This window comes from Glycine max, chromosome 3 (assembly GCF_000004515.6).
Source record: "Glycine max cultivar Williams 82 chromosome 3, Glycine_max_v4.0, whole genome shotgun sequence".
NCBI classification, from domain to species: domain Eukaryota; kingdom Viridiplantae; phylum Streptophyta; class Magnoliopsida; order Fabales; family Fabaceae; genus Glycine; species Glycine max.
The window spans coordinates 14,000,689-14,015,810 of record NC_016090.4 but is presented as its reverse complement, the minus strand read 5'-3'; the positions used below and the strand labels follow the sequence as shown (position 1 = coordinate 14,015,810).

At 42.5% G+C, this 15,122-nt stretch overlaps 1 protein-coding gene across 1 annotated transcript; it reads right to left on the bottom strand.

Annotated features, from left to right (window-relative positions):
* Positions 1 to 7,468: 7,468 nt before the first annotated feature.
* LOC100811961 (uncharacterized) lies at positions 7,469 to 11,813 on the bottom strand. Its single transcript, XM_006577456.2, has 2 exons — positions 11,591 to 11,813; positions 7,469 to 8,679 (listed from the first exon to the last, which is right to left on the bottom strand). Exons 1-2 carry the CDS (start codon positions 11,811 to 11,813, stop codon positions 7,469 to 7,471), a joined length of 1,434 nt encoding a protein of 477 aa, XP_006577519.1.
* Positions 11,814 to 15,122: the final 3,309 nt, after the last annotated feature.

The following is a 15,122-nucleotide window of genomic DNA, read 5'->3' as shown; positions in this document are numbered from 1 at the left end:
GGTTTTCAGACCTTACCTTACTTCAACATACCAAACACGACTAATATATATGTTTTTGTTCTTGTTACAGGTGTTGAGGAAAAAAGCCCAGAGTTTCAAGAACCTCGGGATTTGAGGTCAAATCCATTTCAAGGGGGAGGGAATGATGCAATCCTACCCCGCCAGGGTATTGGATAGAAGACTCCAAGAAGATTGGGCCAGAGATGCAGGAGAAGGCCTTAGGGTTCTCATGAGCCTTAGGGTAGATTTCGGGCCCATGGGCTAAGTATGAGCCCACTTATTTGTGTACATATTAGATTAAGGTTTCATTATTTTTGGGTCTTGTATTTAGGGCTCCATAATATAGGTAAGGTACCCTAAAAATGTAGGATTTTTCAGCCCTTGTATTTTAGGGCACCTAGAATAGTTTTTTGTATTAGGGATAGTTTTGTAATTTCATATGCATTAAGTGAATATTTGATGTGTGTGGTTGTAATTTCATATGCATTTGCTTTCTATACCCCATTGCCGCATCATATAGTCACACTTTGTGCATGTCCTTCATGCTTTACATGCCTCATGACACCTAAGCACACTTAGTGGAGAATCTTGGACTTGATCTTGGATTAGTGGGCTGAACCATAGCTAAAATTCACTAATCATAATTAGTGAAATTTTGGCTCCAAAATTTGGCTCCACAAATTCAATTTCAAATTCAAGTGGTGTCTCCATGAAGTGGTGTCTCCTCTCTCTCTTCCTTCTCCATTCCTTTGCCATTCACCTTCCAAGAAGCAAAGGAATCCATTGATGAAGAAGATCATAGGCCTACAAGCTCCAATGGATCTTACATTACCTTGAACTTCGGAGGAATGACCATGTCAGGTACTAGGCACAAATCTTCCATGTCAGTGTTGGATCAAGTGGCCTCGGAATAATTAAGAAGGGGGGTTGAATTAATTATTAATGTACCTTGTTCTCTTTGAACAACCAAGTGGATGTACCCTCCACTTGAACTGATCCACAAGAGATGTACCCTCTCTTGTTCTCAGTTACAACAACCCAAGTAGATGTACCCTCTACTTGTACCACAAAGGATGTACCCTCATATGTGTTAAGACAAAGTTCTCAAGCGGTTAGTCCTTTGAAACTTTGTAAAGGGGAAACAAAAGATATCTCAGGCGGTTAGTCCTTTGAAACCTTTTGTTTAAGGGAAAGGGAAGAATCAAAAGAATTCTCAAACTGTGTCTTATTGAATTCTTTGAAAAAGGAGAAGGGAGACACAAAAGAATTCAGGCAGTTAGTCCTTTGTTCTTTTGGAAAAGGGAGAAGAGAGACATAAAAAGAATTCAGGCGATTAGTCCTTGTTGAATTCTTTTTGGCAAAGGGAGAAGAGAATGAAAAGATATAGCACACTTTTTTTTTCTGTGAAAGAACAAGGTTTGGAAACCAGAAAACTTAGAAAGCTTTTGGCAAAGGAAGAAGAAGTTCAAAAAGATGTTCAAAAGTTGTGTGAAAAAGTTGTAAAAGTTATTGAAATGCAAGTCAAGGTCTTGCTTTTATAGACTCTTCATGTCTGGTCAAGAAAACCATTGGAAGAGTTATAGCTTTGAGGAAAATCCTGAAAACCATTGGAAGAGTTACAATTCTTGACTTTTTATTCAAAACATGCCACTGGTAATCGATTACCAAAACCATGTAATCAATTACACAAAGCATTTTATGAAAGGATGTGACTCTTCACAATTGATATTGAATTTCAACGTTCATATACACTGGTAATCAATTACCAATATATTGTAATCGATTACACCATTTAAAAATCAATTGGAACGTTGCAAATTCAGTTAAAAGCTTTTGAAATTAAACTTTGCCACTGGTAATCGATTACAGGTAATTGGTATTCGATTAACAAAGAGTAAAAACTCTGGTAACTTAGAAAATTTTGAGAAAAACTCTTTTGAAAAACAAAACTGTGCTATGTTTGTTTTTTGAAAAATCTTTTCAATACTTCCCTTGTGAAGTCTTCTTGATTTCTTCTCTTGAATCTTCAATTCATCTTCTCTTAAATCTTGAAATCAAACTTCTCTTGATTCTTGAATCTTCTTGATTTCTTCTCATGAAACTTGAAATTAATCTTGATCTTGAACTTGTTGACTCAATCTTGAAAACATTCTCTTGGACTTTTTGTCATCATCAAAACTAGACTTGAATCAACTTGATTCATCATGAAGCTTGCTTCTACAGTCAACAAAGCCATAATCTTCGCTTCCTTCAATGGCCCTTAGCCTTTCCTCTATTTGATCCAACTTTCCTTTTTCTGCCATAGCTGGAGGGACTCTCCCCGCTGCAAAATGCAATGGTTATGGTTGTGGGCGAAATTGAGGGCCCTCCAAAGTGCTTGGCAAGGGTACACCACCAATTTCTTGTCCCTCAGTGGCGTATCTGAGGCAAGGCTCGAAGTCGGCTAGATTATGGTGGGGTATTTCATGTGCCTCCCTCATGGGTTGAGAGATATGTGCATGATCAGATTGAGGTTGTTGGCTCTCAATGAATATGGGAATGGATTTATTGACATTCTCATCGGGAGTGTGCACCACATTGGGTGGTGTATAGTTCGGAGGCAAGCCATATGGGGGGAAAGCATGCTTGTTCTAAATTTGCATAAAATGGGGGCCGCCCGTACTTCCCAACTCTTTGCCTCCCTGCCCTACCATATCTGAGGTTGGGGGATTTATTTGATTGAGGCCAGATGGGGGAATCGAGTCCACCTCAGCAATGGCGCTGGTAGCGGTGACTGCAGCCGCATTGACCTCTATTATTTTCTTCATGCTCATCATGGCCTCCATCATTGTGGCCATTTGCTCTTTTATGGCCTCCATGTTGGCCTTGATATGTTCTTTTACCTCCTCTACTTCACCCATTACTCTAGCTCTAGCACACGTTTGGTAAGGGTGTCGTAAAGCATGTTCTTTCCTTTTGATTACAATTCTATTTTCAAGGAAAGAGTGCAATGAGCAATGCAACCAATGAAAAGCATGGATGTATGCGAATGATGCATGGTTGAAGTATTGCAAATTTTTATGCAGGACATAGGGTTGAATCAATTTAGATTTTCATTAAAACCACATGGTCCACCACTTCTTATCAAAGTGAAATTGGAAATAACACATGGACTTCAACAGTCCTCATTTTTTTTTTTAAATTGGCACAATTATGTGTTGGCAGTAGATAAAGAAATTATGTAACTTGATCCATCTTCTGCCCCAACTTTGCAAGCTGGTTACTTCCATACTTGACCTTGACTTGATGAACCTTTTCTTAAAACATGTGCTTGGTTCAAGCCCATAATCCTAGGAATAACAATTTTGATCGCCAATACTTCGAAAATATCTCATAGAGATTAATGACTCAGGCATACTTATGTTATGCATGGCAAATGCAATTATGAGATTAAGATGAGATGCCCTAAGAACCATCATTTCCTAGTTAACCATGCATTAGGTACATGATTTTCATTCATTTTCTTGTTAGAGAAATGAGCGTATAATCCTAACATGGTTGGTTTATAGCTATCATCGTGGTAGCCAACACATGTAACTAAGAATGTGGTACAAACTTTCACGCTTCATTGGGACTTTCTTTTTGTTCTTTTTGTTTTGTTTTTGTGTTTTTTCTTTCTTTTTTTTCATGTAGAGGAAAATTCAAGGATCATACATGAGTGAACATCATGTCAATGATGAAAATAGAATGTATGCAATTGGCATGCTAAATGAAGGTGTATGATAATGTCGTGATTTACGCAATGCACAAATATGATGTAGGAATGATACACCCATTACGATGCTATGAAGAGACGCATGATGCCATCAAGGAATATGCTGGAGTAAGTTTGCTACATACCCCCTAATTGAGGAACCTAATGGAAATGATCCAAAAGTCCACTTCTAGTGATAACTCCAAAAGGTGGTTTCAAGTAACTTTACTGGCTTCTAGAGATATCATCCTCTTAGGTAATACATTGTGGTGATAGGAACTATCAGCAGCAATGCATCACTAAAAGAGGAAAAATCTAGATGAGGCTTCACTGTCATCAAGCGAGTCGGATACCCAGCATGACCACAGATAGACCTCCACTCCTATGGCTCACATAGACCCAGGTATAAGGCCTAACATCTCAATGCGTGTGCGAGGTATAGGTGTCATGTGTGTGTAGAAAAAAGTATTTCTAACTATGAATGTAATCGATAGACAAACACACACCAAACACAACAACATAGCAAAGGTTATGTACAAATATGGACAAAAACCAAAGATAAAAGGGAAGAGAGAACATAAATTAAGAAGTCATGATGAGATGTTGCACACTAATTGATTGGCCTAACTCTCTAAAAATCGTCCCCAGTGGAATCACCAACTGTCGCAACCTGCTCTCCAGCGAGGGCGCAAAAAAGGCCTCTCGGATGGGCCTAGGGTGCATCTTCCGTCGAAGGAAAACGCGTGGAGTCACCACCAACGTTTATTCGAGGAAAACATCGAAAAAACCAAAATGGAAAAGTTAGAAGGTCTGTGTATTTTGAATATGAGGGTTTGGGAGTTGTTTATGCACGGGGAAGGTATTAGCACGCCACATGCCTATCACAAGGGACGGCAACCTCTAATCGAGTGTACAAATCATAACTTCAAAACTATGTATTTTCCCTTTTTATGTTATCTTTTTCCCTTTTCATATTCTTTTACCTTTTTTTGGATTTTTATGTTTTTTACTTTTTTAGGGTCGACAAGGGTGTTTTCCTCGCTCCTACGTATTCCTCAATTGCGATGAGGAAATCAAACCTACGTAGTTCTTTAAGAACTGAAGGTTTGTTGATTAAATTGATTTTATCTTTTTTGAAAGATTTGATTTTAGTTGTGAACAAAAGTCATTTAAGGCGTTGGACCTTTGAAACAATCTTTTGATTTTTGAAAAGGGGATAGAATTGTTAAGGCGTTGGACCTTGAAATGATCTTACTCAAATTTGAAAGGCGAGAATCGTTAATGCACTGGACCTTTGAACAATCTCTTGATTCTTTTTTATGAAATGAAGAAGTTTATGAGTTGGTTTTATTTGGTCTTGGCTCATTGATCTTCAATCCTTTTTTAGAGATAACTTGTGGCATTAATGACCGGTTAAAACTTATTTTTTGATGAAAAGAGTTTACGACACAAACAATTGGTCGAAACTTAATTAAATAGTGATTAAAAGATATTACAACACAAATGATCGATTGAAATTCATTTAAACTGTGATTAAGTGAGATTACAACACAAACGATCAGTTGAATTTTATTTTAACGGTGATTAAATGAGATTATGGTATAAAGGATCGGTCGAAACTCGCTTTGAACAATGAAAAAGATCACCAATGATCGAAGAAGGAGATGAAGATGCACAAACAATAAAGGGGACCCCTAAGGGTCCATAAACCAAATTCAAATCCTTGAAAGCAAACACTAACCGGATGAAGAATGAAGAATGATGAAGAACGGATGAAGAACGGTGAAGAACGTTCATGGAATTGATCACGGAAATGTTACGAAAGCGCCTCGGCCTTGATTTTTCTTCTTTTTTTCCTTCTTCTCACCAATTTCACTGGAATTTGCTCACTAAGGATGATGAACCCCTTCCCCTCAGCCTTCCATGCCTATTAATAGCAAAATAGGGGGAGGAGCTTGCCGCCCAGCTCGCCTAAGTGAGCTGGTGACTTACTCTAGAAGCAACTTGCTCGCCCAAGCGAGCTGGTTGCTTCCCCCCTAAGTCATCTAGTGGGCCCAGGTGGGCCCAAGGACTGAATAATGTCCCAAAATGGACCATTTTGCCCCTACTATGAGTTTCTTGCCCATTTCCTTCCAAAACGTCATGAAATCGTACGAATTGCACAGTGATTGTTGTTAAGCAGCTTAACTCGAATGGAAAAAATCCCCATGTTGACAAAAATTGCCCCCATTCTGAGTATCTTACTCATTTCTTTCTGTAACATCGCGAAACCCTACGAATTGCGCAGCGATTGATGTTAAGAAGCTCAACTTGATCGGCAAAAATCCGTATGTTGACAAACAATGGTCCCCGGACAAAATTATGGTATGGGAAGATGTCCTAGGAAGGCTCGGACCTGCTTCTCTGTGCGTGGCTCAGACATTTCAAGGATGGCTTTCACCTTGTCTAGGTCCATCTCTATCCTTTTCTGGCTTACAATAAAACCAAACAACTTTCCCAACATGACCTCGAAATTGCACTTTGTTGGATTCAACCTTAACCGGTACTTACATAGTCTCTGAAACAACTTATGTAAGTTGACGAGGTGTTCTTCTTCGGTCTTTGACTTCGCAATCATATCATCCATGTAGACCTCAATTTCCTTGTGCATCATGTTGTAGAATAATGCCACCATAGCCCGTTGGTAAGTTGCCCCAGCGTTCTTAAGCCCGGAGGACATCACTTTGTAGAAGAACGTCCCCAACAGGGTGACGAAGGTTGTCTTTTCCATATCCTCTGGCGCCATCTTTATTTGGTTATAGCCCAAAAACTCATCCATGAAAGAAAACAAAGCAAAGTTGGTGGTGTTGTCTACAAGGACATCAATGCGCGGTTAAGGAAAGTTATCCTTTGGACTGGCTCGGTTTAGATCCCGATAGTCCACGCACATTTGTACCTTCCAATCTTTCTTAGAGACTGGCACAATGTTAGCGACCCATTTGGGTATCGTGCCATAGCCAAGAAGTCGGCCGGCGTCAAATTGCTTTTTGACCTTTTATTTTATTTTTAAGGACATCTCGGGCTTCATCCTTCGCAGCTTTTGCTTGACCGAGGAACACTCGGGATTCAGAGGTAATCGATGTTGCACGATGTCAAGACTTAAGCCTGGCATATCTTGGTATGACAAAGCAAAAATGTCTTGGTAGCCTCATAACAGAGCTACCAATTCATCTCAGACGTTTGTGGACATGCCCGTGCCCACCTTCACCTCCTTTCTTTCCTCGTCATCACCCAAATTTATGATTTATGTCTCTTGATGTGGCTTCATCTCTCTATCTTCTTGTTTGACCATCCTTTTTAGCTCTGGGGGAACTCCCCAATCCTCATCTTCCCCATCCTCAGCTTGGTTTACCAACTGCTCAAAATCGAAGTCTGGGTCCTCGGTATCATTACCTTCATAAGACTCATTGTTGGATATTATGTTTGCCATGGAAATCCCGGGTTGCTCGACAATTTGCCAGTTCTCTAACTCGAACTCCAGAGGACACGACCGTACCCAATTCGATTGCTCTTAAGGGACTCCACCGTTGATCATGGCGACCCACCCTTCACACATCCAGCCTGCGAATGGCCCATGCTCCTTCCCCTCGTTTCTAGGGAAATCCTCCTCACGTCGGTGCGTGTAGGTTCATATCCTAGCCCGAACCTTCCACGGTTTCCTGTGAACTCTATTAAGCTCACCACACCATCGTCACTTCAGCGCAAACCCATGTCGGGCTCATATCCATGTCCCAACATCACACGGGCCACTATTAATGCGACATCGGATGAGCGTGGTTGCACCGGGGGAGACTCGACATAAGCATTGGTCACCACTTCAAATGCTTGAAAGGCCATCTCCAAGGACTCCTCCGTGGCCTCTACATAGGGCGTAGAAGAAGGACAACTTACAAGAATGTCTTCTTCTCCTGAGACTATGATCAATTGCCCTTCCACCACAAATTTCAACTTTTGGTGGAGCATTGAAGGGACTACCCCAACTGAGTGAATCCAAGGTCGGCCCAATAGGCAGCTTAAGGCCGGGTTGATATCCATCACTTGGAAAATGATCTGGCAGACATGGGGTCCAATCTGAATTGGGAGATCAATCTCCCTCCTTACATCCGGGAGACTGCCGTTAAAAGCCCGCACGACCATGGAGCTCGACCTTAGGTGTGACGGATTGAAAGGCAATTTGTCCAAGGTAGCCTTGGGCATGACATTAAGTGATGAGTCATTGTCAATAAGCACCTTGGCCACGATGTGGTCCAAACACTTGACGGATACATGTAAGGCCTTATTATGTCCCTGACCCTCGACGGGTATCTCCTCATCGAAGAATATGAGGTAATTGTTGGCGGTAATATTGTTGATGATGCCCCTGAAGCCCTCCACAGATATGTCTTGGGCGACGTGGGCTTCATTCAAGATTTTAACCAAAAGTGCCCGATGAGGCTCCGAGTTCATGAGTAGTCCTAACAAGGAGATCCTAGGAGGGGTTTTATTGAGTTGTTCAATTACCTTTAACTCAGTCGCTTCTTCAACAGATATTCCTCTTTTGCTGAAGTCCTCTTCTTCCTTAACCAACCGTCCGGCTGAGACTTCCTTATCCAGAATCGGGCTCGCCTTACTGCTCTCTTCCATGCCCACCTTTGCCTTCCCCTTTGGGTCTTTAGCTCGCACCAGGAGCTTGGGTGTTGCAAAGATCCGTCCGCTACGAGTTACGCCGCTCGTGCCGGAGATGTTTGTGACCTTGGCGGCGGATAGATCATCTATGATGGAATCTTCCTTCCTTCGGTCGGGCCTTTGAGAGACGTACTTCCATGGGACCGCCTTGTCACTCTTGTAGGGAAAAGGAGCAGGCTTCTTAACTGAGATAGGCTGGAAACCTTGGGGGCTTATGCGTGTTGTAACGACCCGCCTCGTCGCTACGGTATCCACACTCTAATATTCGATAATTTCAATTTTTATAAAAAGAACTCCCTTAATTTTTTATTATAAAAATAGAAGTGATTTTGTCACAACATAAATTCATCCAACAACATGCCATTACTTAAGTGAATATGCATAATTACATAGAAACAATAATTCGGTACATGTCATACACATAACGAAAATTAAATATGTTCATATATATATATAATTAAAATTCCAGTTTTACATCTTTAACTCAAAAAAATAAAACTTAAAAACCAACTACAAAGGAGTTGATTACAAAACACAACTCTCCCAAAATAACGCCAACGTCATCACGTCGGCTCGGTGGCTCCTCACCAGAATCTTACTCCCTACACCCTGCCACTGTCCTTCTACTCCCACGAACAAGGTTTGTGATCATCACAGGTGTCAACCACACGATACAAAATTGCAAGGGTGAGTTTATTATAAAAGAACCAATACCAATTCCAAATAACCACAATTAGCAAGGAACATATGCAAACATGATAAGCATACACAACAATCATTATTCAACACTCATATCCAACAAATATTCATCATTCACATCCAACAATTACTCATCATCCATCCATGGACCCAATCAAGACTGCACAAAATGATGCATGCACCTGACTCAACACTCAAATGCAATGTGGTACGTACCAACAACAACCAAAACTCAGGAAATAGCCTAAGCGTGTCCACACGATACTCTCACTTAGGGAACTGTGCTGAGTTTATCGAGACCACCCGGTTGTGCACGTAACAGCCCCCCTCCCATAGGTGATCAGCCTGGGAGCCCAAAGGTGTTCCCTACCAGGTGACAGCCCCCTAGTACAAAGTACACTTGGCCACAGTTACTCTATTTCCTGTGTCGTATGAGCTATGATCACGGCCAAAAGTAAGTGCCAAAGACCATGGACCAATTAAAGCGCCTAAGCATCCCCTTAGAAATGCTTAGATTCTCTAACCACGCTAGTTATCCACGTCTGGGCCATCCGACAAGGTCAGCGCACTCTACCCCCCATGACATACACTCCATACGACGTATGATCGTGGCCAAAAGCTAGTGTCAAAGACCCTGGAAGGTCAGTGCACAGTGCCCCGCACGATCATACACAACATCCAACGTATGAACGTGGCCAAAAGCTAGTGCGAAAGACCCTGGAAGGTCAGTGCACAGTGCCCCCCACGAACATACACAACATGCACATGCCAATGCATTTCCAACATCAATCAACATTCCATTTCCATGTCATTCACAACATAAATATCATCTCATCTCAATGACGTTATCAACAACAACAACAACCTCATTTCATATTCACATATTCATCAATAATAACAATTCATGTTGACATGGTCTTTATTAACAACGTCATCTCAAATCAATATCATCATAATTATCATTATCATCACATATCAATTAAAATCCTCAATAGCAACATCAACAACAATTCAAACAAACACAACAATATCATTTCCACACGCACGGTCTTCAAACAACACATTTCAAACAACCAAAACAATATCATTCATCACAATACATACATACATATATATATATATATATATATATATATATATATATATCGCATCCCATTAGTTAAAACGTAATTTTCTTTGAAGAAAAATCAGCATGCAACAGGGACAGGCAGATATCCTCATAGCTAGGTTCCCTGACCCTAACTATGGTGTTAAAACGGTAAATTTTATAATAAACTCCCCTTACCTATCGTGAGCTACCCCGCGGATTCCTCGTCGTGTCACTTGAAGATTCCTTTTCACCCTTGCTTGTCGATTCCACGCACGCCTCTACCATGCCAAAACGAAGGAGACTTAGTATGGATTTCAGAAAACCAAGCTAGTAACAGTGCTCTGGGTCAAACACCCACATCACTACATGAAAGAGCTGAGAGCATTTTGGGTTTTTCAAAGGAACATCATTTGGAAATTCTGACCTCGCCAATGTGACCGGGGTTCAGTGTAGGTTACGAAAATAACATGCATCTCATGAAAGGATAACGTTTACAAAGTCTCTTTCTCTAAGGTTTTTCAAAGGAAGCATAAGACATACAATGGCGGTTCCAAAGTCAGAAAAGATGCAAAGACAAGATAAAACTAACAAGAAACAAGTGTAGAACCATGGTTACCTCGAAAGAAAATGAAAGGTCAGATTAGGGTTTCGTTCTCTACCGAAACCACAAGCCAAGTTGGAAGATTCCGGTTCGGTTGAAGGGTTCCTCTCGGTGTGGAGAACAACGATGGTTTGTGGTGGCTAATGGTGGCTGTGGTGATGGAGAAAGTGCTTCGAACTTTAGAAATGGCTTTGGATGAAAGAAAGAAGAAGAAATGGCGTTTTTCCTAAGCTACACGAAAGCAAAGGCTGAAATGCTTAAATAAGAGATGCTCTCGGGAACGGAAGCTTCTAGCATACTCCAGACATCTTCTCAAAGATCCCAACGGTCAGATCATGGTAAATTGTCTTGTGAAGTTGCAGATCAAATTTCGAGAAGATCCAACGGTTAATAAAGGCTGGGCAGCGTTTTTACCGAGGCAGCTTCATGTAGCTTTCTCTAGAAGCTTCATTAAGAGGCTTCCTCCAGAAGCTTCCTCGTGGCTTCTTTGAGAAGCTTTCTCAAGAGGCTTCTTTGAGAAGCTAGATCCTTATCTATCCATACCACTCTATTAACTAAATTAACTTCCTTAAAAATAATTTCGGATGAAAATAACGTAACAAATAATCAAACATCAAACATAATTACTAATAATATATAGATATATATATCAGGGTGTTACACGTGTCAACATCCCTAGTGAAGTGAATTACCAAGGGCTTGGGTTTGCTCAAGCTCTTGTCAGCCGATTGCATGCACATTTATTGCTCTCCCTTCCTTGCACCATAAACCTCAAACATGCCCTTGTCTATCATTCCTTGAAACAACTCCTCTACCGTCGGGCATGTTTCCATGTCATGCATTGCCCCCGGGTGTATCAAACAAGAATCTCCCTTATGCCCATCAAAGGAAATCATGCCCGCTTCATGCAAGGCCCTCAATATAAACCACCTAGAGGTTACCACATCCTTCATTTGCTTCGGCCTCTGAGGTCCACCCTCCTCCATCGCATTAACCGCCGATCCCCTATGATTGGCAAGGGGATTCGTCTTTATGTTTGGATCGTCCTCTTGGAATGTCAGCCACCCCGTGTCAATCAAACTTTGGACCTTATGTTTGAGGGCCACACATTGTTCTATCGAATGCCCTGGGACACCCCTATGATAAGCGCAGGTTGCGTTGGGGTTGTACCATCAAAGGAAAGGAGATTGGTAAATTTTATTGGGGGTCACCACCGTCATTTGGTTGGTGATCAAGGATGGCAGCAAGTTCGCGTACGACATCAAAATCGGGGCGAATTCTGCAAGTTTCTTCACTAGAAAATTCCTCCCTGGATTGGCACTTGTGCTAGGATTGGAGTTGCCGGCAGGGGGAGCTGAATTTTGAGTAGGGGCCCTTTGTGGTTGAGCAGATGCCCTTTATTAGACAGGCACTGGATTGGAAGGGTTCCCGACACGGGCCGAAAAGCTCGGCTGATGTTGGGCATATTGATAAGTGTTGTGAGGGGTTTTTTGGGGTTTCGACCAAGTAGGAGCCGAAGTCACAGCGTGGGCATGTCCTTCCTTCTTCTTTGCCCCACTTGCCCGGAATCTCTTATTTCTTGTATTGGCAGAAGCAACATAATCAAACTTCCTTCTCTTCAAGCCTACTTCGATCCTCTCACCCACAAATACTAAATATGCGAAGCTAGAGGGCATGTAGCCCACCAACTTTTCATAGTAGAACACTGGCAGCATGTCCACTATCGTAGTTATCATTTCTCTTTCCACCATGGAGGGCGCCACTTGTGCGGCCAAGTCTCTCCACTGTTGGGCGTATTCCTTAAAGGACTCATGCTCCCGCTTGCTCATATTTTGCAGCTGGGTTCTGTCAGGAGCCATGTCAGTATTGTATTGATATTGTCTAATGAAGGTAGGTATCAAGTCCTTCCATGAGTGAATTTAGGAAGCTTCTAGATTTGTATACCAGATGACCGCCGCTCCGGCCAAGCTTTCTTGAAAGAAATGCATCAAGAGCTTCTCGTCTCTGGAGTACACCCCCATCTTTCGATAGTACATCTTTAAATGATTCTTGGGGCAAGTAGTCCACTTGTACTTATCAAAATCAGGTACCTTGAACTTCAAGGGAACGACGATGTCGGGCACCAAACACAACTCAGCCATGTCGGCGAATGGGTAATCACCAAACCTTTCGACGGCCCTTAATTTCTCCTTGATGAGATCGAGTTTCTCCCTTCCTTCCACTGTTGGAGGTAGCCCCCTACTGAGAAATGTTGTGGTTGCAATGGACGGTGCTGAGGAGCCGTTGCGGCATTAGGCGGAGGCATACCACTACATGTCGGTCTCTCAGTGGCAAATGCAGGGTATGGCTCAAAGTCAACCTGAGCATGATCCTGAGGTTCTTCATGGGTGCCCCCTATAGGCTGGGGTTGCTGGCCCTCAAAGGTAACGGGAACGGCATGGTTAGCGTTCTCGTTGGGCATGTGCATGGTGGGCGGTGTATAATTGGGAGGGGTAAGCCATAGGTGTACGCATTCCTATTATGCCCCATGATTGGACCATCGATGCTGCCTAACACCTCTCCTCCTTGAGCCACTATGTCTGGGATGGGTTGGTTTGCTTGGTTTATGGCGGATGGATGGGTCGGATCTGCCTCAATGGTGGCACTGGTGGCGGCAATTGCGTCCGCATTGCTTTCCATCATTTGCTTCATGCTTAACATGGCTTCCATCATGGAGGTCATTTGATCTTTCAAGGCCTCCATATCGGCCTTCATTTGTTCTTACACCTCTTCTATATCACCCATGACTCTAGTTTTGGAATGGGTTTGATAAGGGTGCCTTAAAGCGTGTTTAGTTATGGTGTTTACTGCTAAAAGAACAAAAATATAGTAAGCAATATGACAAAGAACTAAACATGAATGCATGCTAAAGATAAGTTGTCGAAGTACTGGACTCGCGCATAATTTTTGAGCAAAGACGCAGGACTGAACCGGACTCATTTTTATTAAGGAAGAAAAATGTTCATCTTGTCGAAATTAAAGCAAAAATACAAATGCCTTAATGGTTCCTAATTATGTGGGCCATCAAATCGATCATGTGCTGACAATAATCGAGGAGCCCATGAACTTCCTCAGGGAACGAGTACACATCTGCCACTGCCTTGGCTTTGGCTAGTAGTCTTGGAAGCTCTTGACTCCCATTCAAGGTGAAAGCGAACCTATCCATCCACATCATTGCTTCTCTGTGTAATGAGTCTATCAACCTCTCTCTTGCTTCCCTTTCTGCTTGCAGGACCGACACCATCGCATACTCATCCTCTAGCCTTTGCTCATGGGTTGAAGCTAGACTTAGCTTATCTTTGTATTGGTCAATGATGGCACACATGTTTTCTTCCATCCTACTCAATTGTTCGGACAAACTCCTCTTTGACCTTGGACAAGCCTTCAACTTGTCCTCTAATATCATGCCCTTGACTCTCGACTGGTCTCTCTCGGCCCTTCGAAGCTTGAGCTCGCTGTTGCTGCCCTACAAAACCCCTCGGAACTTGTTTTGGCCCTATTCTTCCTTTGGGGCCCTTTTTGTTTCCTGTTCCAATGCTTTAGGTATGGCCACATTGACGTCTCTCAGCTTGTCGCACTCTTTCCGGACCTTGATGGTTGTCGTCTTGAACTTTTCCTTGACCGCTTATGCCCTTTCAAGTTCCACCTTCAAGGCTTGCACCTCTTCACTATCCTCAGGGGTTTCAACCTCTTCCTCACTTGAGATCTTTAGCTTCGGGAGCCAAGTTATCTCTTGTGTTCTAGCCTTCAGCCACTTGTGGTAGCCACCGATGATCCCATTGCTGCTTCCCCTAAGCTCCTTATCCTTTCTTTGCACCGCACTCCATGCTTTACGGACTCTTTGAAACATCCTTGCATTGGGATCACTGAAACCCCGTGCGATGAAAGGCGTAATACTTTCTTCCGATGGTTATCCTCTCATGGGATAGCCAAGTTGTCTTATGACAAGGACATGATTATAATTGATACAACCCCTCATTCCCATCAAGGGGACATTTGAGAACCCCTCACATAAGGACAAAACCCCGACCTTTCCTTCCTTCCATCGGGGAAACCAATTAACAGATGCCCCTACCATACTAGCCAAGAGTTGCTCCCAATTGGCCTCCCCTTTCTCGGTGCACATGTGGTGACCTTGTAGGGGACAGACGGGTCTACCTTCATGACTCAAGAGGTGAGAGACCAGCCATACATAAAGAGCTAGTGTGCAACAAACAATCCTTGCGCCGCTTTTCTCACATCTTCAGTCAAATGTG